The sequence below is a fragment of the Centrocercus urophasianus genome, unplaced genomic scaffold, assembly GCF_019232065.1.
Source record: "Centrocercus urophasianus isolate 14NV4802_14NV808 unplaced genomic scaffold, USGS_Curo_1.0 seq_20, whole genome shotgun sequence".
Taxonomy (NCBI): domain Eukaryota; kingdom Metazoa; phylum Chordata; class Aves; order Galliformes; family Phasianidae; genus Centrocercus; species Centrocercus urophasianus.
In genome coordinates, this window is record NW_024884756.1 from 21,637,781 (window position 1) to 21,660,542 (window position 22,762).

The window sequence follows — 22,762 nt, forward strand, 5'->3', positions numbered from 1 at the left end:
GTGCTGAGTGTCACTGCTCAGCCCAGTCCCTGTCTATTTGTTCTTGTTTTAGTTCTATTTTATTCATGTATTTACTTAATTAAACAAGGAATCCTTAGAGTTCTAAGGGATCTTTAAAGACCATCTATCCCAACTCCCTTGCAGTGAACAGGAACACTTACAGCTACATCAGGTTGCCCAGAGCCTGAACCAGCCTCACCTTCAAAGTCTCCATGGCTGGAGCATCCACCACCTCTCTGGCTACCTGTGCCAGTGGACTAGCCTACTTCTTTTTGTCTCATTTATGATGTCTAACACCTGTTCACTTTTCTCATTCAGACAGAATCACAGATAGTTGGACTGGATTTTTGACAGCTGGATCACTGAACTGATAAACACGATCTGTACTTTGTGGTCTTATGTTTTTGTCTGCGTTCTAAAATAGATTTTGGTTGAGCTTCTTTTCTTGCATGTTCATCTTTTTTTTTTGTTTGTTTGTTTGTTGCCTTTTCTGTAAAAGGTACTCTCACGTTCATGAATACAGCTTAAAAATTAAAAAAATAATTTGGGTTTGTCTCAAATTCCATTTCTTATTGTAATAAAAGCATAAATGCATCAGTATTTTAAGTAGAATATGAATTTAGTAAAATTAGGTTTTTATCAGTCCTTTCAAATCAGTTTGAATGCTATTCTGAAACCCCCGTGTTGTCCCTGCTTTAAATGACAGATGCTAAAGAAGAAGTGTGGATGGGTCTCAGGAACGAAGACGTACTGACCTTGTTCAAATGGTCAGATCACACAGATGTGGTTTTTACATATTGGGATCAGAATGAACCAAATGTTCCTTTTAATGCCACTCCTAACTGTGTGTCTTATTCAGGCAAGGTAAGAATGTGATGACTTTTTTTTTTTTTTAATCTTCCCCTTACCTCCCCTTCATCCCCACCATAAGTTGACACTGATGTATGTGAAGTACAAGGGAGATAAATAAGAATGTTTATATTTGACACCACCCTGACCTGTTCCCTTCTCAGATGCGATCCAGTATTCTCCTATGTGCACAACTCAGCTTTCTCTCTTCTCTTCAAAACTTGCACCTACAAGTACAATCCAGGGCCTCTCACTCACACTGTTCTTGGTACTGCAAGTAACCAAGGCATTCTGGCTTTCCCATGTCTGAAAACTCTGCCCCTTCACTGTGGAAAGATTGGAGAATTTTAAATGCTCTTTTTCCTTTCCTTTGAACAGCTGGGGCAGTGGAGAGTCAAATCCTGTGAAGAAAACTTGAAATATGTATGTAAGAAAAAAGGAGAGATTTTAAATGAAACAAAATCAGACAAAAATTGCTCGCTGGATGAGGTAATGGGGAGTCTGTACATATTTTACCTTCACTTCAAAAGCTTGCAGGAAATGACATATTTTCTCTTCTTAGTGTTTTTGTAATGTTTGTAAAATAAATCCTGTTGTACGTCTTGACTGAAAAAGGGTCATTGCCAATCTGTTTAGGGGCAAAATTATTGAGGTTGGGTGCAGGAAGTGTATTTTATTTGTTGGGAAAAAAAAATCCAGGTGTTTTATCGCTATGCCCTTCGTTTTGTAGTTTCTGCTCTAAATAAACTTTCTAAAATTTAGGATAAGCAATTTTCAGCATAAGGGTATGCAGAGAAAGCAGAAATGTAATCTTGCTCTTTTATCTACATTTTACTTGACTCATCTTAGTTCTTTGGCTTCAGTAAGGTTGGTTCTTTATTTTCTTAAGCGTAACATATTACAGTGTAAATAAGTCCTGAAGTCTTCTCTGTTTTAAACAATCTTGAGATGGCATTACGAGCAACCTCAGAGTTCTTTTGTTTTGTAGGGCGTATTGCCTGAAACAGAAAATATGTTTTCCCCTTATCTTTCTGTACATCCTGGAGGCATTCATACTCTGTCTTTTCAGAGGCTGCCAGTTACAGCTTTCTGTGCTGGTCTGATGGTGGTGCATTGGTAGGGTAGCAAAGAGCACTTTAATATTCCTTGGAATTTCAGTCTAATTATGGGGAAAATATTTGAATAAGACGTAATTTTTGTAAATTCCAATGTTTTCAGCAGAAAAGATTTTTTTAAATAAAGGAACACTAATAACGCCCTTGTATCTTTGCTCTGTTTGAATCCTGGCGTTGGTGGAGCAGCGTCAAAACTCCTATTGTTTTGAACAGGACGAGGCTGTCTCCCTTGTGTTCCTCTCTCTAAACACACGTAGCAGTCAGAAGACACTGCAGAGTCGAGTTAGAACAGTGCTGTATTCTATTTCTGTGGTTACATTATTTCTTAGGACTGTAAATCTGAGAGTTGATAATACTGGACCCTGTGTGTGATGCACTGTGTTTCTTTTTATATATGGTGTGCTAGCTTGTAGGCACCAACCAGTGTTAGTGATTTCTGTTCTCCTGCAGACCATGCCAAATGAAGCTGTTATGCGTAAACATGTGCTTTGTTCTGTAACCAGGGTTGGGAGATGCATGGAAACTACTGCTACAAGATTTTGGAAACGGAAGTTTCTTTTGGAGCACTGTGCAACCTTACAGTTACAAACAGGTAAAGCAAATCTCTGTCATCTATGTGTGTGTTTTATAGTAGGATCCTGGAGGTACAGTCATGAAACCTCTGTCTGCTAGGAAGTAGTTACAAACAAAAAAATAAAGTGCTACCGCAGAGAACTGACAAACTGTTCTCCAAGATGTGACAATGGCAAACCTACAGTATGAAGCCTTCTTAGAATTGTGTGAATTCACAGAGCCTGCTGTGTGTTGAATAAAGGATGGTCTGAGCAACTATTTCAACTAACTAAAGTAATACAGTGCCTGGTTTTCAGATCGACTCAGTAGTTTCAGGTGTCTTTTAAATACTGACTCAGATTAATATGTGAATTTTCAGGTTTGAGCAAGAATTTATAAATAGTCTGATTAGAAAACACACCAAAGTTGAAGAGAAATACTTCTGGACTGGTTTGCAAGACATTAGCCAATCTGGAATGTATTCCTGGGCTGCAGTGGATGGGGAAAAAAGTGAAGCTGTGACATATACTAACTGGAACTCCTTGCAACCAGGTAAATGAAACAGTTCAAAATAAGTAAAAAAATACTATAGTTTTATTTTCAGCAAGCATCGGAGCACTGTGTTGTGGGATTCCTGGGATGAAAGAAAAATAGTCATTCAGAAGTCCTTGTTTTTTTTTTTTTTTTTTTTTTGAAAACTAGACAATAGTTTTAAAAGTTTCTCTGGTGGCTTAAATCTTAGAGTTCTCGGGAGGATGTGTGGTCATGTCCAGTGGGAGGTCTCTTGGAAAGTGGGAAACTAAGGACTGTAAAACCACAAAAGCATTCCCTGTTTGCAAAAAGTACATCGGGCTGCCCAAGGAACCAGAAGTGCTCCCAAAGCCATCTGATCCCTGTCCCCCTGGGTGGCATAACGGATCTGGCCTTGCCTGCTACAAGGTAAAGTGTTATTCCTGTTGGATGTTAATTTTTCATTATTGTCTTGCAACCATTTTGCCTGCAATGAACTGTGTTCTTTACACAGCTCACATAGCAAGGTGTGGGAAACATAGCTTAAATAGCAGAGCTGTGAGCACGGATCCTGAATGGATGGCTCTCATGTTGTGCAGCATAGCTGTCCCTGCTTGGCCGATTGGGTGTGACAGCTGGCCCTGGCAGTTTCCCCAAATCTCTTGTTGACCAAGTGCAACGTGTCTGTGCAGAGAGATCCTGCTGACAGGAACTGGCTTGGACTGAAGTCAAGGGGATCAAGTGGCTGAGGTGTATGAGCCAAATGTAAAATTCTGATACATATAGGTAGCAAAGAAGGAGACAAAGAACTGTCTGCATCTGCAGCACCCAAATGGTCCTGTGTCACTAAAAACTGGGCTTTGTTGTTCACCCTGTGTTTTGAAGAACGCCATCACTTAAAACACACAGTTTGGCTTGCTATTTTGGAATGAATTGCATGTTATTTTTTAAAATCTTTCTGGTAAAGAAAAACAGAGAAGTTCTGCCATATGGAATAGGCTGCATTTGAAACAAATTTTGTCAGCTAAGCTTCAAAGTCTGACTGTTGTCAAACAAACTGAGAAAATCATTAAGAAGTCAGATTTAAAATCAAGCTCTCTCCCTTTGGAGATACTGATTATTGATTCCAACTTGGGGTGTCCGTGTTTGAGTAGTACAGCAGAGGTTTAAAAATACTATCACTAGAAAAGTGCTGTCACTGTTCTACTCTGATGTTTGCTTGTTGTGAAGTTCTTCCACAGTGAAAGAGTGCTGCGAACCAGAACTTGGGAGGAGGCGGAAAGGTTCTGTGAAGCACTTGGAGGCCATCTTCCCAGCTTCACTCATACGGAAGAAATCAAGGCGCTTCATTCCATCCTGAGAAAAATTATCAGGTAACAAAGCAGCCATGGGATACAATTTTGATTTCAGTCACACACGGCAATAAATTGTAAATGCTGCCACTGACCCCAAATGGCAAGTGTGAGATGGAGTACATGGACTGTGTTTCCCACAGTAAAAACAGCTAGATGTGGCATTTGAACTGCTGGTCATGTCGCTGCCTTCCTGGAAAATGTCAAGGGAGTACAGCTTGGGCAAATGTTTCACAGTGCTCAAGGGAACACAGAAGAAGGGAGATGTACTTAGAGCATCTTCTTCTAACTCTGTGTTGTTTTAAGCATTTCCTTCTCTGTGCTGAATGAGTTGCTTCTGTTCTTAATTGATACGTTCTTCAGAGATGAGTTATTTGAGCCTTTCAGATAGGTCTCATCTTTATTCATGAAATGCTTCCTGACTAAGTTGAGTGCTATCTTTTGAAAACGTGAATAATGTGGTGTCCAGCAATCTGGTTGGCACAGATCCCATTTGGCATAACTGTACTAACACTGCATGAGCATGAGATGGGTGTGCTGAGTTTTCTGCTATCAACAAATTAAATGCTACATAATTTATGAATCTTAGGCTTTTTATTTAATCAAAGGAACTGTTACTGCAAAGCTTTATTAGGCATTGGTGTGATGTCAGATCATTGTGTAATATGTTTTTTTGATTGGCAGCCTGGTTTTTCAGAACTTTTGCCAGCTTAAACTTGCGTGCTGCCAGTTATGTGATCTAAATTGATTTCATCAACAAACAAAATCGTAATTATTTTAGAAGCTGCCAACATACAATGCTGTGATTAAATTTTAAAACTTGATGACTGAAGAGATGCTTTCTTAAAAACCAGTGTGCTTTTTTTAGAAGCACGTAAGTCATGAAAATTACTCATTGTTTATGCTAAAAGACAAAACCAAACTCATATGCTCTATAAATAGATGGCTTAGCTTGCTTAAAGCCACCGTGACTCCTTTACTGAAGTGGCTGAGGTCCCTGGAATAAAAGTTGATGCACAGATTATTTTTAGCAATGCATCTTAAACCATTTACAAATTTTGTTGTAATGTTGTACCTAATCTGCCATGGGATATGATTAAGGAATTAACTTATTTTCATACTGAGTACAAACATTTGGAGGTACTTTGCAGCTTGCAGACCATCTCCGGAGGATTACAGTTAATGGCTTTTTTTTGTTAGAGGCGTAATGGTGGAGACTTCTGTCATTCCAGAAAATCACCTGACTCATGATACTGATAGAGTTCCCATGTATCAGAAAACATGACAGCCTGAAAGAAAAAAGGTCCTGGTATTTCAGTATTATTCTGCCAGAATTCTGATATTCTCAGGGGTAATACACTGAATTCAGTATATAAATATGGGGCAATATTTTGAGCCCAGAGTAAACTGGCTTGCAGTCAGATTTACACCTGTCAAGTGCAATCCCCGACACAGTATTTCTGTCTGGATTAACCTCTTCTGAAACACTGCAGAGCTTTTTGAACAGAAATGTAATAAATTTGACATTGTGTAAAATATTTTAAGTGTTTATTTAGACAACTTACAAGCACCTCATGACATTATTTACGCTTTTAAATTGCACAGAGATGGTGATTATATGAAGTATTTTAGAGATCACGAGCAAGATTAGCTTGTCTAAAAATAAGCTCATTTGAAAAAGGAGAGAGGAAAAAACAAGCACGTTATTTCACCAAGAGCAGTCAGTTTAGGTACCTGGAAGAAATCATTGTAGGGTAATGTTAGGAGTGATCAGCTAGCAGGGTTTGCTGGCATGCAGTTTGTCCTGTGTTTACTCAGTGCAAACTCTGACCTGAGGTATTCACTCAGTGTGGTTATTTCGGCTGAGGGAAGGAGCCACACCTCGGCTTTTTTGGTTTCGTTTTTTTCCCCACTTTGCACAGTTCTCCAGTGAGTCATTGAGAGCTGTTTGTTTTCAAATGTTAGCAAGAGTCAGTTTGGTTCACCAGGAAAAGGGCAGCTTGCCTAGTCCATTTTGTTCTTTACTCGGATTCCACCTTAGAGGCAAACAAGAACTAGGACAGCTTCAGCCAAGTCAGGCGATTGCCATTGTGGAGGAAAATAAATTTTGCCTCCCAGCCTTCCTGTCTGAAAGAAATATGAGATAACCTCTTTTTACTTCAAGGGACACGGAAGAATACAGGAAGAATAAATCCTGTTATCTTACTTTCATTCTATTAGGATTGTTTTTCTGGGCGTTTTGTAGGTTATAGCTGGCAGCAGCGCAGGACTCAAGGAGAGTAACAGCTTGGGTTGATTTAGAAATATTATTACTGTGAGGACACCTTACTGGAACAAACCGGTTTCCTTTTGTATGCACAACTCTGCTTCTGTAACTACACAGAATCTAGAAAGCCCCTTCAACGTGGGAGTTTGCAAGAAAAGACTGATCTGTATTCTCGGCATGCTTGCCAAAGCAGCAGTGTCATTGAAGTGAAGTTGTTGCAACTGTGTTAGCACTGCTCCTCTGCTCTTCTGCCAGAGTGGGTAATGAGCTGGATGGAGGTTCAGTTGGTGGCAGCAGCCTGCTAGAGAGAGGAGCAGGGATCAAGTGGCTTCATGCACATTGCTGTCAGAAGCATAAGCACTTGTAGGTCGTGTACGTGCGTGTTTGTTACACTTCACCTTTTATCCAGAGTTGTGAAGAGCTGCACACCGGGGTAGTTCACTTAGGTTCTTCATCTTGTGTTCTTTTGTTTCAGCAGTTAGAATAGGATAGTAGCAAAAACACTGTTTAGCATCACAGTCACATTGATCTAAACAATATTTATTGACTCCTGCACAAAGTTGGCTTTCGTGAAGTTCTGATTCTGTATAAGAGATAAGCCAGTGGTATTCTGCGGGAATTACTGGAGATTTAGGGTCTTTCATTGTTAACCAGCATGAAGTCCATATAAAGCACACTTTGCATCTATTTTCTAAGTTAAAACTCAGGGTAACCTAGATTTTAGAGGTCATTCTGGGATTGTAGCTCAAAGGATGCTCTGGCAGACATAAATCTATTTTGATAACAGTCTTCTGGATTGGTTTGAAATGTTTCACAGTGAGAACAGATAAGTGAAGTACAAGCAGGTGCCTTGCTGCGAGCCTAGTTGCAGCAGAGCCTTGTCTTACTTGTCTTACATGCTTAATGGCATTCTTTTCCATGATGAGGTGACAGTATAATTTTGAGGGATTATCAGATGTCTTTAGGTAAGCTTAGCTTTGTTGTCTAGAGCAGTGGAACAGTTCCTGAATTACGTTCATTTCTAAAGAGTTCCAAAATGTGTGTTAACCTTCAAGTGCCCAGTCAGCTGGAAACCCTTGTTATAACAGACTTACAGCTGCGAACTCGGGGATAGGCTGGAGAAATTCTTGACCTGATACACTTTTTATTTATTCTTATTTATTTACTTTGTAACATAGAAGCCCTTTGAGTTCAAAGACTGAAAAATCACTCTAGTTCCTCAGGTTATTAGCGCAGATACTTGTGAAATGAGTGTCTCAGACTTCCTTTTTAGCAGATGTTCCTCTGTGATGATCGGCTGCGCTTGGCCTGTAGGTGACGACTAGGAGGGGAGGGCTAAGCAGTGTCTGCTTCATAATTGGAAAGAACAATCCCGGCAAAATAAATTCTAAAGGCAAATTGCCAAAGGCCGCTTAGCTGCTTGACAGCTGGTGGATGGCTCAGTTTCTAGCTGGAGTGATGCGGAGTGTTTAGGCTGATATCACTGAGGACTCTTTGGTGATATTAAAAGTCTTAAGACTGTTCAGTATGGTAAGTATGGCTGTCACACTGATGTTAGAATTTAATACTGGAGTTTGAGAAGGGGGTGGGAACCGAAAAATTTGAGTTGTTGTTGGTTTGATGCTTTTTCTTCCTAACAAGAGCCCTGCAAAGTAAAGCACCATTGCCCTTTCTGGATTTCCTGGATTTCACATGCCTCACCTATGTACTCTGGGGTATGCTTTTATTTGTCGTAGGTCTGAGTCCCAAAGGCAACCTTTAAGACCTGTTTTTGTGAAGCCACTCTTGAAATTTTTATTGTTTTCACACTTCAGTATTAAGGTCTTGGGAGCACATCCTCAGCTTCTTGCAGGCTGTTCCAGTTGTGCTTTTTTTGTTTGTTTGTTTGGTTGGTTTGGTTTGGTTTGTTTTTTTTTTTGGTGCTGCTCTGTCAGCTGTTTCAGGCACAGTTTAGCATCTTTAAGGTGATATGTGTGAGAAGGCAGTGACACGATCTTAACAAAGAGTTTCTTTGGTTGCCCTGGAATTTCTTATGCTGTTAAGCTGGGTTTAGGTCCATCCCTCTACATAATAGACTTATGTTCGCAAACTTGCCAAGTTCTGTCTTAGAGTCAGTCTGATAGTTTGTCACCACTGTTTTTTTAGAAGCCTTCTCCAAACTCCGACCTCTGCTGGCCAGAAAACTCTTTTGCTTTTCGAGTCCAGATTTGTTTCTGAGCTATGGTTCCTTCAGTCACGATGTACTTTTTCCTCATAAAGTTATTCCTCTTGGGGGCTCAGTGTCCTAACTTATTGGCAAGAGTAATTATATGCCTTCCCTTTATTTTTAAATGGTAGAAGAGAAAACCTCTAGTTCTTTTTTAATAAGCTAGTATCTTAAATATTCTGCATTGCTTCAAATATCCTTCTCTATACTTTGTACATCAGTTTGTGTAACAGTAGGCCAGGTAAGTGTTTACAGAAACCCTCTATTCTGGCATTGGTGCTTTTTTATCTCTGTCACTACACATTAATGAGTGTGTCTCTCTGATACTTCACTGCAGTTGGGTTTCATGTTGGCTGTAATTTCATTAGAAAATGGTTGTTTTTCTCTGCTGCTTTCAGCAGTTACCAACTCTTACTTTTCTTGGGCAGGCTAGCAGATTGGAGTGAATTGTCTTAAGCTGCAGTATCTAGAACAAAAATGGTATTTCAAAAAGTATAGGCTGCAGCACAAAACTGAACTTGCAGTTTAACTGACTGTGCCCCTTCTACGAAGTTGCAAAGTTCAAATATGTACCTGTGCTTGATTTGTTTATGTCCCTGAAACCTAAGAGAGAAAAGAAGTCCACTGTTTTGTGTGAATAGTTTTTCACGTGGTTTGAGAAAGTGTTCTTGAGAGAGGTGACCTGGAGGTGGGTGAGGAGAAGCAAGCCAAATATCCCCCTGTGATAGTATGGGAGAAAAGTATGGAAAAGAGACCTCCGTTTCAAATGACAACTGTTGAAGTGGTGATTCACTGAATGAAGAAGTTTCCTGATTTACTTCTCTTGCCTTGACCACAGAGAAAACTAACCGACACATCCTCCTAGATGGAAACGCCAAGAGGACCTACCCTCTAGGCCCATTTTCTGCTTTACCTGCTACAATGTACAGTGGTGAACGTTTGGCCCTTGATACTAAGTATTTGCTTGATACTAAGTAATGCAATTCCTTAGTCTTTCTGTTAGATGTGTTGATGCATATAGTTGGCTTAAAATGTTATTTTGTTTCTTTACAGTAATGACAGATGGGTATGGATTGGAATGAATAAGAGGAGTCCAGATTCTTTGGGAACCTGGCAATGGAGTGACGATAAACCCGTAAGTTGACTTTTAACCAGGAAATGTCATGTCCTGAACTCTTGGACTAGATTGAAAAATAAATTTATAAATACTTCAGTAAAATTATGGCACATCTTTCAACAGATGAATAATTCAGAGGATTGTGCACTGATGTGCCATTATCCACGCAGTTTTCCAATTAAAGCCATATCTTTTTCCAATTAAAAGCATATCATTAATAAAGTTAACCTGATATCTGTCTTATTCACATTAAAATATTTTAATGGAAGTATAGTAGTAAATATCTAAGAGCTGGTGGAGGGAAGAAGATGTCTTAATGCAACAGCAGAGGGAAGAGTTTATCTGTTTATCTTGATTGAACAGACTTCTCCAAAAATACCTTCTTAACTGGAGTTGATTTTATTTGCCTGAAACTGCGAGTTTTTTTAATGTATTTTTCCTCTACAATAACAGGTACTTTTAAACTTCTGATGCAATTATTGCCTTTTAATGTCATTCTAATTGTGCAAAACCTCACGGGATCACAAGTTTAAAGAGGCTACCGTAGCAAAAATAGTCCTGAAGTAATCATTCTTTCATCCTATCCTTCTTGCAGGTAACTAGTCTTGTCTTGCCACATGATTATCTGGAAGATGAGTATGACACAAGGGACTGTGTTGCTTTAAAGGTTAGTTTCAAGGTTTTTAATAATGGCAGCATGTTCTTCCAAAGTACTTGGAAGAAATACTCCTGCTAGCTGTATACTGAATTTAGGTTGACTGCAAGTTTTCTTTGTAAAAGGCTGCTGATGTTCCCTTCATTAATCTATACCTAGTATTGCATTTCTCTTCTTCAAGCAGCTGTAATGAACTGAGTGCTTTGCTGATGCTGATCTGTCATAGGACTTCTTCTGAACTACAAAATATTTTAATACTATTTTCTGTTTCTTAATGCCATGCTATAAATCCATTGAATATTATACATAACACTTAGGAACATAACATGGAATCTTAAAAAAAAAAAAAAAAAAGGCGAAAGAAGAAAAACCAATCAGAACTCTAAAGTAACTTTTAACATCTTGATTAGTTTTTTTCTGAACTGTCAATAAAGAATGTGATTGAAACAGTGTAATGGGATGCAGTAGCCAGAGTAGAGCGTGTATGCTTGTGTTTGCTGTATTTCTTTACTTACTTGTGAAGTAGACTGTATTTGTTGTTTCAGTTTTTCATTCAAGGAGTTCTTCATAGCTTATTTTTTATTTCAGTCTCAATGGCATGAGTTGTAATATGGCCTTTAACTTCCTGAAGCATCACCTGACTTTGTAGATCATTCCAACATTGCCCATTATATTAACCTACTTAGAACCACTTCAGCTTTTTTGACTTATAGCAGGAAACAATACTTGTATTCCTTTGTTTCTGTTCTCAGCCATTTCCCCTCATTTTCTTCCCCTATGTTTGTGATCCTAAAGTACGAAGCTGATGTAAGCGTGCGACAAGGAGAGCACTTTGGAGGAGGCATTGTGAATACAGTAGCCTTTCTCCTTTACCTGCTAGATCTAGATGTGTTCTTTTCACTAAATGAAACAAAATTCTCCTTATTGGGGAGACCAGCAAGAGTTGATTGTAGGAAATAATCTTATATTAAAATATTATTTCTATGCTAATTCAGATGGGTGCTTCCTCTGAGGAGAAATGACATTTTTTTTTTAAGGGCAATGAGTTGTAACAGAGAATTCAATAATAGGCAGAGACAGCGCCCCTGTGCTACAAAAAAAACGAAGGAACAATGTTGCAAGGAAGGGCTTCTGTATATAGACTAACCTTAGACACTTAATCCAATTACTTCATAAGCTTGGCTAGCATCGAGTTACAGTTTAAAAGTTATATCTGCTCAGTTTTAAAAAGTAAGTTGTGTGGAATGTGCATGATGACTCTGCCAAAGTACTTTTGTGATACAATTTCATGTTTCAACAGTCCATACCACACTAATTCTACTCTCTGTTCCTGTTTTATACAGACCTTTCAGTTTTCAAGGAGATCATTTTGGAGATTTTATTTCCATGAAGGCAGAGACCTGGAGTTTTATTTCAAGCCTTTTGATTGTGAGGCTAAACTTGAATGGGTCTGCCAGATAACTAAAGGTAAACTGCATTTACATGCATTTTGTGTAAAAGAGCATGTTTACAGGTTTTTAGTTCCTTTGTGTTAACAGTTTTTATGAATTAAAGTTGGTGGAATTTGAAATTGAGCCTTAAGTAATTTAGGTCTAACTAGCTGAGAGTAGGTCAGCACATCTGAAATATCGCTCATGATCAAATTGGAAGATTTAGGCAGCAGAGAAATACAAGCAGGAACTAGGGTAATAAGCTTCAGAAAGACATCATTTTCCTTGGTATTATAAAATAAAAAAAAAATCTGCTACTGAGCCATCATTGTCCTCTAGCAGAAACTTTCCTGTGTTTTATTATATTTCCTCTGTGAACCGTTAGAGGTCAGTATGTGAGATGCCTTGCTTGTGCCGAAGGCAGTGTGCTTAGAATGCTCACAGACATATCAGAAAATGACCATGAGGAGAAGGATGTATTATCACTGTTCGTGTATTCCTTCTTTTCCCGTGAAGCACGAAGTGACTTTTCAGTAGGTGAGATGATAGAAGTCAAGTAATACTTGTAACTAACAGACCACAGACATCTTGAGTATGCAGTTTGCTTCTTCCTCAGGTGAATGAGCCTCTTTAATTCTGGTTAAGTTGCTGAAGTAGCTTCTCACTGTAGTGGGATGGAGGACTCAGAGTGCAGAGGAATGGCATGGCATCTCTGCTCAGATCCACATTTTTCATGCAGTATGAGAAATGCTGTAATCCAGTAGGCTTTTGTGCTTTAGTAGATCATTAAAAAGCATTTTAGGGCATGAAACTTTCCTGTCCTAGGGGGACGTAGTTAGGTAAAATATTACTTTGATGCTTATATCTTTCTTGGGAGCAAAAAAAAAAAAAAAAAAAAAAAGCTCACAGACGTATTTAAGACTGAGGTATGGAGGTATGGAAAGACTTCACTCATTTTTAATCAGCATGTTTTAGACTATTAAACCTATGCAAGACTTCATCCTCCTTTTTTTCCCCCTTCATCGTGCATACTGTGGTGAGGAGGGGTTTTCTCCCAGGCAACAAACAGGAGTCAAGGAAATGGCCACAAGTTGTACCAGAGGAGGTTTAGGTTAGACATAAGGAAGAACTTTTTCTCTCAGCGAGTGGTCAGGCACTGGAATGGCTGCCCAGGGAGGTGGCGGAGTTGCTGTCCCTGGCAGTGTTCAACAGGCGACTGGATGAGGAGCTGTGAGGTATGGTTTAGTTTGTGGTAGCAGTGGTAATGAGAAGACGGTTGGACTAGATGATCTTACAGGTTGTTTCCAGCCATGTGATTCTATGATTTTATGATTCTATGGCTGAGAAGCATGAGTATAACACATCACTCCTGTTAGGTATGAGCACAGTTTCATTAGAAGGTGAACGGGAAGTGACTGTTCCTTTTTTCTCTGCCAGGTAGCACTCCAAAGACACCTGAGTGGTACATACCAGGTAAATAGACTTTCGGATACCCTTTAACTTTGTATATATAGTTACTGCTGATATATATTTCACTAGTTTTGTTGTATCACTACCTTAATGCCTTTTGGATAACAGCAGATGTCATGACTGATAGCATTTAACTGCAAGAATGAGTGTTGACTTTTCCTGGTGTCAAACATCAGGAACATTTATTATATTAAGAAAAAGAATGAGTTTCTCAGAGTTGATTTCTAATGCAGCACTTCTTCTGCGTAGATGAAATTGGAATTCACGGAGTCCCACTTGTTGTTGATGGAGCAGAGCTGTGGTTTGTACCAGATAAAAACCTGAGCTTTCAAGAAGCTATTTCCTTCTGTCAGAAAAATGATAGTGAATTGGCCTCTGTGGAGTCTTACCCAAAACTCAGGACAATACTATCTCAGATAGAAAAGGTAAGGAAGTTTAATCTATCTAACAGGTACTTTTCACTACAGGGAAGTTTTGTTGCCAGCTTTTTCAATATTAAAACAATGTTAGTCCATAATTTCCTTTCTCATTCTATTGGCCTTAATTGTTTTTAATTGTATTTATAAGAGGAGTTGAAACAATACCATGTCATTATTGTAAAAGAATTCTTAAATTTAAGAGTAGCCTCAACCACTGGAAAAAAAAAATATCTCCAAATGAAGAGAAAATAACTCTTCATTCGTACACACCACATTTTCTGCAAATACTTGACTAAATTGCCCCAGCTATTAATTTTACTCATGGGATAGCACATAATTTCTTACCTGAGGAGAAGATTTAATTAAAAATGCAATGATGGTCTGATAGCCTTTGCAGAAAGGGGTTTGTGGTGTTCATTGCGCGTAAGTGCATTCTTCTAAGGAATCTTACGGAAGCATTTCATGTTTCAGCACCTCTGTTAGTGCCTGTCTTCAGGCTTGTGAGTAAATAGCACTTTCTGAAATCAGCAGTTTGTAAGCACTCTCAGTGAAATTTCTTCTGACAATTCTACCTGGAAGTAGAGACGCAGAAGAGACTGAAAATTTGACCTTTTTAATCTCTACCCTATTCACGATCTATTCATTGGGGGACTGCCTGCTGGAAGCACAGAATTACTCTGTGTAAGGGCCTGTGTAACCACATCTGCTTTGGGTTGCTTGCAGCCACGTCCTGGTTGTTTGGTAGCACTACTGCTATGAATTTTGCAGGAGTGATGTTTCTAGCATGTACTCGTGAGAAACCTTGCAGCACTCTCTCAGCTTTGTTCCTCACAGTGGAAAATATGGGCTTTTTTTTAATAGTAGGTGCAGGCGTCCATTATTTTGGCACATTCATATCTATCTGTATCCTTCTCTATTCTTGAAGAACTATAATTCTTATACATTTAAAAACAAATATTTTAAATCAAAGTGAATTTTGTCATTGATTTATTGATGATGGGAGTCTGGAGAGCTGTTTCTGTAATCTGTAAAATTATCCTTTTTTTTCCCTCCACAGTTATCAAACAGTGAACAGAAGTGGTGGCTGAAGTTTATTGATTATGGCTACAGCTATCATTCACCGTATGTAGAATACTGCTTTATTCTAAGCTTGACCCAGTTAGGTAATGTTGTGGAGAACTTATGCTATAGTCCTGCAGAGCTGGGATGCCTCACAGCAAGGGCTGCATTGTGCAAGGCTGCTGCAAAGTATCACCAGCTTCCTACAAGCAAAATCTTAGCTTTCCAAAATACTGTAGCAGTGCACTGCTTCAAAGATACTTTCGAAAGGCTCTTGTCCATTATGCTCTCTTGTCTTGACAGCGTGCAAGCAATTGCAGCATGCAGTGAATAATCTACCCTTGTTCTGCACATCTCCTTAATTTGGGCATGGTACTACTACATAACTGCTGAACCTACCAAATGTTTGTTCCTGGTCTAGTTTCTTCCCATGTCCTTTCCAGTGTTGTAGGGTATCTCCTAGAAACAGTTTTCAGCCCAGATTTTTGTATGCACTGGCTCTGTTTCTATCAGAGCTTCCATTTGAAGATCACAGTGGATTGGAGATTGACTCTGAAATGTTTGTATCCAGTTTACAGTTATTTCCACGCTTCCATGATCGATCCCTGAGGGACTGCTGGTATGTTTCTAGGAAGAGCTGGTATAGAGGTATGGCTAATTTTATTCTTCTGCCCTTCTAGTCATTGTTGTGAAGTAACTACCATTCTGCTAAAACTTTGATACAGATTACAAATTGATAATAAATTAGGAGCAAATATCTTCTTGGCAATAATCTGACTCAATTTTGAATCATGTATTTGTTGTTCTTGGGAGAAGCCATGACAGTATTTTTTTGCTGACCAGAGGAAAATGTGAATTCAGAAAACAACTCTTTTGATTGGTAACAATGGTTGATCATTAACTCCTTTTGTAGCCTAAATTAATTACTTGGGTGAAATCTTTTTTTTTTGGCCGCTTTCCTTTTTGTGCATGCGCAATATATTCTAACTTCTGAAAATTAAGTGTTAGAGTAGCTTGACTGAATACCTGCAACTGCATGTGCAACTGGAGATGTAAATTTCTTTAAGTAGTGGAGTCCTACTGGAAGAGGTAAACAAAGCAGTAGAAATGCCTACCTTGTGGTACTTGAAGCTGTTTGCTATCAGCAGTGCGTCATGCTGGGGAAAAGTTTGTGACATCTGGAGACTAAATAGTTACCTCATCTATTATCATTTCCACTTCAAAGCATATTTTTCTGTTATATACTGCTGACCTGTTTTCATCTCTGCTAACCAAAAAATCTTATTAACTGGGAGGCCAGTCTAGTTAATTTTGAAATAATGGAAAGCAGTCTGCCCTGTCCTATTCTTCGCATTTTGTTTGACTTCAATGGGTTTTACAACACGCACCTTCTATGCTAGAAAATGCAATTAGTCCTCACTCAAAATCTTTTTTTAAATCCAACTTTTTTCTGTTGAAGTTACCTCCACTTATGTGAAGTGTTGCAACTCAAAGTGAGAGATCGGAATCTGGATCTGTAAGAAGAGTACATTATTTTCTGATATATAAAGCATTTATGTTTGTCTTTTGCTCTGCTGTTACTTTTCAAGCTTTATATTGTTTTGTACTTCAGCGTGGTTGAACTGAAAAGGACTTTGGTTCAGAATGGTCTTTTTCATGTCCACTTATGTATATAAATCAGAGCATGATAAAAATTATCATGACTGTTCTTCAAAACTTACTTTTTTGCAGACTACCCAGTTAACTGTAACATGAAGCTGCCTTTCATTTGTGAGAAGAATAATGCCTCCTTGCTGGAGAAACACGATCCCAGTTACCGCCCAGTCACAGGAGGTTGCCCTAAGAGTTGGCTTCGATTTCAGAATAAGGTACAGAAATAATACAGTTCAGTGATCAGTACCTATCTTTTGGAGATCAGTAAGCTGGAGTGCCCTGCTAAAAGAGAAAATGAAGTATGTTTAGGAATGAACCGTGGGGTTGCTTTTGGAAACTATGTGCAGTGATTTAAAATCCCTCTAGTTCTCTGTTGCATGTGTAGAATTGCTGCTTCTTATTTTCAAAGCAGTAATTTCAGGATTTTCATTTTTCCTTCACCACATGGTGAAGTCCAAGAATTTTGGTTTTATTGTCTAATCTTGGGCTCTGCTTTTAAGAAAGAAAAGGATTAGAGAAGAAGAGGATAAGATTTCTGTGGCTGAAATATCTTGGTTCTCTTGATGAGTAATCATATGCAGCCAGCAAGCTGGCAGGCGTTCTGCTTCACAAGCCACGTTAGGGATTTCACTTGATTGGGAATTAGAAGAAGCTTTTTAATAAGGGACCAACCAGAAGTCAGAAGCTGTACTGTAGTAAATTTCAATTCTATGTTTCAAGATAGTCATTTGAAATCTTAGTGAGATTGTGATTCTTCTTTTGTGGCCTGCTGCTGTTCTCTGTACATAAAAAGGAGTGCACATCAAATCTGGCATGTTACACTGTGCCAAGATTTGACACTTTATATCAAATCATTGCAGAATATAGCTTTTGAGTTCCCAAGTTGTTTCTCTCACAATATAGTACATTACAATAAAAGAAACTTGGCCCAATCCAATTGATTTTCATGTATAATTCTCTTTCTTAAAACAGTACATGATCATGATGTAGCTTATTAAAAATTGCTGAGTTCTGACCCTCAGTGAATGAGGGACAATTCATTGGTCACTTCTATATTTAGCTATTCTGTTAATATAACCAGGAGGGCATGCAGCTGATATCAGTCCCGTTTCTAAGAAAAAGTAATTACATTTAATTACATGACATGAAGTGAAATTTTAAGGTTGGTTTTCTTTTCAGTTACTTCTTAGGAAATCAGCACAAAGAAAATTGTGTTTCTATTGCAGTGCTTCCTAAAGATGAAATCCGAGTTCTTAACGTTTAATGCAGCTAATGAAAAGTGTGTAACTTTTGGAGGCTCTCTTCCATGCATCTCAAGTCAAGCTGAGCAAGGTATGGTGAGCTGGGGACACTTGTGAATATGCAACTTCTCTTCCAAACTCAGTGTAGTTCTGCTTAAGAGCTAGAGCATAAAATGTCTTGCTTCTTAACAGAAGGAGGTGCACCAGGAGCATTGCAAAAATCCAAGATGAGATTAAAAATGCATTGTCTGTTGTTTGCTGTTCTAGAAACCTAAGATGGAAATATGGTCAGCAAGCATTTTAACTTAACCTGTTGTAAAAAATAAGGATAAAAGATGAAAAACTCCCACGTTTTGGTTTGCAACTTAAAAATATAACTGACACTGTAGTCTTTGTACTTTAAAAGCCGTAGTTGTTGTTGTGTCCCATCACCAAACCCTCAATTGCAAAATCCACACATGTGGAATGAATGAAGGTGCTATCTTAAAGAAGCATGCCTCTTTCTGTGGGCTGCTTCAGTGGCCTTAGGAGGTAGCTAGTTCTGACACGTAAATCTTCCATGGGTTTGTCTAGTTCAGAAAATAGGCCGAGGCCAGCCTGGCATTTGGCCAGGAGGTAAGACACGTCAGCAGTAGCTAATTACATAGCTTCAATTTGTTTTCCTAATCTAGACAAGCTCAGTGAATGCCTTTTGTGCATGGGGGTTCACTGAAGGGCATTGTTTCATTCCAAAACGCTCAGTAAGAGGGGTCTGAGTTTTAAGGTTTCCTTAGCTAATTTTTTTTTCCATTTAATCCTGGCTTCCTTTTCCAATCCTACTTACTTTGGTGGTGGTGTCAGCAAACTGCTAGAATCCAAGAAATGGTTCTGCTTTATGGGGTACGTCTCCATCTTTCTAGATGGGAGACATGACTTCCTCCATCAGTTTGGAGAGGGCAGGAGGAAGTTCTTCCACAGAGAGGCAATAAAAAATCTTGCAGACTGGTGGAAAAACAGCTTCTGAATTTTTTTTAAGTGCAAAGATAGAAAGTACTGGATGCAAAGCCATGTTAAATACACTGCTTGCTCCTCATCTGAAGATGTGGAGGACAAATACAAATAGTCTGCTCTGTTCAGATAGAAGATAACACCCCTGGGGTTGATTACGAAAGGAAGGGATGATGAGCATTTGAAAACCTTGAGGGTCTAGGAAAATGAAGCTAATAAAAATGGAGTTGCATTTCCTTATTAATGCAAAGTGTTTTTCAAGTGTTTGCTGCTGCTGTCTGAACCACAGGATGTACATTTACGATTTTGTCCAACAGATTTTATAACATCCTTGCTTCCTCAAATGCCGAGAGATATTTGGATTGGTTTGCAGTTTTTGTTCAGCACAAGAGAAAACAAGTGGATAGATGAGAGCAGACTGTTGTATAGTAACTTTCACCCACTCCTGACAGGAAGACTGAGGAAAATTCCACTGGATGTAAGTTCTAGCTCTGGACTATTAGATTTCTCTGGACTATTGAGTAATGAAATTTTGAATATTGGTTGTATCAAAAGAGAAAAAAAAAAGCCAAAAGAAACATAAATAAAAAAACAGATTGATTCCCCCAGATGGTGACTTTAATTGGCAGAGTGACTGACAGCAATGGAATTCTGTTTATTTGGACCCTTATTTGAATGATGTCTTCTCAGTTGAAATACAGAACACTGAAAAGTAAAGGAAGAAAACCCAAACAACTGTTTAATGACTCGTCTGTAATTGCTATCTGTAATTTATAGACTATGTAAATATAATCATCAAAAAGATGATATCAGTAGTTATTGGTTCACTTTAGAATGTATCTGTAAACCATCATACACTGGTATTTGGCTTGCTCTTCTACCATGATGAAGCATAAAAATGTAATGGATTCACACCCACAAACAAGATTTATTTTAAGCATTATTTTTTCAAGCGTTAATTTAATGTTCTTCCCCCATATCTAGCCTACAAATTCTTTTTGAGTCCAAGCACCTGGTAGTGTTTGTAAAGTGGGCAGACTGTATTACACCACTCCTTTTAATGTTCTTAAACAAGTTCAGACAGATCATGTTCTCCTAGCCTTATGTTCTCTACACAGGTATGTTTATACCTTATTATAGTCTGATACGTGTATCTCTGGTTTTCAGCTTTTTGATGAAGAATTTAACAATCAGTGTGGTGTAATCCTCAACGATCCCAAGTCTCAGTATGTTGGAACATGGAATTTCACTGCTTGTGCTGACAGGCACTTCTTGGGTATATGCCAGCGTCCCATAGGTAAGTCTGGAGAGTCAAAATAAATTAGACCTAGAGCTTGCTGTTAAGATGTGTGCTGTGTGCCAGAAGACTTTTTAGTATGTGTAAACCATTGCATTTGAAGAGCAAGATGCTTATAGACTGTGAGCTGGTAAACTCTGGAAAAGCATAGTGTGAGCGGTGATCTGGGGAAATTTTTTTCAACTATTTAGAATTTTCCCTTTTCTTTTTCATCGCCCAGTTCAGAAGGTATCTGTTTTCTTGAGAGCCTCCGACTGTGTGGTTTCACTGAAATTATACTTAAGCATATTGTAGCTTTAACATTCTGTGGGTACTGATGCCATGTACATGAAGGGCTGGAACAAGTGATTCCTTCTTCCTCTGTAAAACCGTGGCAGAATTGAAATTCTGGAAAAAATCTCACAATACTTCCATCCAACTGAAATAACTCTGCTTCTTAGCATTATCAGAATAAGAAGTATCGTATACTCATGAAGCTCAGATCGGTATCCCAGAGCAAACCTTGCAAATCTGAACTTAGGATAATATTCTAATGCAGCCGTGTAGGTTGGTCGGCACCATGTACTGGAACTGGATCAAACATATATACCTACTCTTGCATTAAATACTGCTATGGGCTAATATTCAGCATACTCACTTTTGAGTATATTCCTCTATGCAAATAATCCTCTTAAGTAACTTACATGCTACCTTCCTTTAAAAAAGAAAAGGGAAAATTGTGCAAAATGAACACCCAAGAAAATAAGCACCTTCTTATTTCTCAAATAGGCTAAATGATTTATATCCCCACAAAAATATTTTTTATTTTTTCCAGTGCCAAATACTTTAGAAATACCAAGTGTCCAAATTTAAAGCTTTGCTAGGTGAGTTGTTGTCATAGAAAATGAATTTTTATTTAAAAGGAAGTTGGTGATATATCTATGTAGATCAGTGTGTTGTCTGCCTGGGCTAACCAAAACATCTTGCACTTCCTCCTAGCCAGAATTGTAGGAGTTGTAATGAGAGCAGATTAGGGACTGCCAGGGTACATATCTGTCCTGGTCCTAAGAAGATTCTGTTTGGAATGTTGCAAGGACAGCTATGAGGCCAATCCCTGTTGCCTTGAGCTTTATCCTATAGGAAGAAAGATAACTTCCAGTTCCATGGAAGTCTTGGCACGATTGTGATTTGCACAGTTTCTTAAGATGCTGTATAATAAATGAATATAAGGATGTTGTAATTAAGAAATACACAAGGAAGTTAGGCTAAACAGGTTATCACACTAAACAAGAACGGATGGAAAGCTTACCCCTGTCCAGGGCTCGCTGAGAAAACTCCAAGAGGAGCAATCTCCAAAAGAGATCCTTCCCCATTGGTAGTCAGCTCTTAAATAGGGTCTAAGAGTGGTGCAGCCAGGCTTCACCCCTTCCAGTAGTACAGGTGAATTGCCTTCACCTGTGCTCCCAGGGCTGAGTCATTGCTTGCCTCAGGTGGTCAATCAGAGGTTCAGGCCATGATACAGATTCCCATTCAAATGCTCATAATCAGCAATTACTTATTTTCTCTTTCAGAAATGAAAATTTTCCCTACTAACTTGTTTCCACTTTGGATAGCCCTTGATATGTGATGACAGTTTTGGTTCCATGGTTCTTATTTGGAAGCTGTATATTAAGTGAAAGCATTTGGCAGCAGACACAAACAACATGCGAACAGTCTGTTTCAGCCTTGTCACTTCTATGGTTTATTGAAAGCTGTAAACAGTGCATAAATATCAGATTTCTATGATGTTTCTCTCAGTTCTTATATTTTGAAAAATGGCCATGTCAGCCTATCAATTAGCCATTTTTATGCTATTATGAGTGTTTGGGTTTGTTTTTGTTTTTGTTTTTTCTCAGTGAGCCTTTTTCTGCTTGACATACCTTCAGTGTCAGCCTTTTTCTGCCTTTTGGAGACTCAGCTTATTTTTGATTGTGTACCAATTTTGAGGGGCTACCAGCTTTGCATGCTTGAATTTACCACCCATAGAAATGTTTGCATCTTTTATTACCTGCAATTGCAACGCATCACTGAGCTGTCTGCCTTCAGTATGATGCTGATAACTGTGATAAGACTTAGTACTTAAAACACAAACAGTGAGTCCTCCCTGTGCAAGGTAGGTTTTCTGTAATTAGTTCAGCGTGTGTGGGGACAAAATAAATTCTTCCTGTATCCATGGATGGCAATAAAGAACTCTGGGACTGTGTGGTACGCTGTGAGATCTGCACAGATGAGTTTTATGGCCCATTGGATTCACATACATATAAATCTATGGGCTCCATAGAAATGAATGGATCAGGTATAACAGTTGCTGTGTTGCAGCAGAGAGCAGTCATTTTTCCATTGCTGTATTTAACTAAAGTTACAAAAGATGTGGGCTTTTTTCCCTTCAGTAAACAAAATTTCTAACATTATTTAGCAGGTGTGTAAAAACAGATAGAAAAACGTGAAGCCAGATTGAAGGGGATTTGAAAATAGATGGGCTGAAAGTAACCCTTCCTGGATTCGTATGCGTTCTCTATCTGAAGTGTCAAAGGCATTTGCTCCTAATTAAAATCATGAGTATAGT

General features: G+C 38.6%; 1 protein-coding gene across 2 annotated transcripts in view; it reads left to right on the forward strand.

The window, feature by feature from the left end:
* LY75 (lymphocyte antigen 75) overlaps nucleotides 1-22,762 on the forward strand; it is a 56,468-nt gene that overhangs the window by 21,081 nt on the left and 12,625 nt on the right. For both annotated transcript variants that reach the window (XM_042822148.1, XM_042822147.1), the window contains 17 exons: nucleotides 707-864; nucleotides 1,228-1,338; nucleotides 2,468-2,556; nucleotides 2,896-3,068; nucleotides 3,259-3,455; nucleotides 4,257-4,399; nucleotides 9,904-9,985; nucleotides 10,563-10,634; nucleotides 11,966-12,089; nucleotides 13,490-13,525; nucleotides 13,772-13,947; nucleotides 14,999-15,063; nucleotides 15,572-15,648; nucleotides 16,732-16,868; nucleotides 17,880-17,985; nucleotides 19,199-19,359; nucleotides 20,049-20,178. In XM_042822148.1, the coding sequence (XP_042678082.1) occupies nucleotides 707-864; nucleotides 1,228-1,338; nucleotides 2,468-2,556; nucleotides 2,896-3,068; nucleotides 3,259-3,455; nucleotides 4,257-4,399; nucleotides 9,904-9,985; nucleotides 10,563-10,634; nucleotides 11,966-12,089; nucleotides 13,490-13,525; nucleotides 13,772-13,947; nucleotides 14,999-15,063; nucleotides 15,572-15,648; nucleotides 16,732-16,868; nucleotides 17,880-17,985; nucleotides 19,199-19,359; nucleotides 20,049-20,178 (2,037 nt within the window). The remainder of the gene's footprint in view (nucleotides 1-706; nucleotides 865-1,227; nucleotides 1,339-2,467; nucleotides 2,557-2,895; nucleotides 3,069-3,258; nucleotides 3,456-4,256; nucleotides 4,400-9,903; nucleotides 9,986-10,562; nucleotides 10,635-11,965; nucleotides 12,090-13,489; nucleotides 13,526-13,771; nucleotides 13,948-14,998; nucleotides 15,064-15,571; nucleotides 15,649-16,731; nucleotides 16,869-17,879; nucleotides 17,986-19,198; nucleotides 19,360-20,048; nucleotides 20,179-22,762) is intronic.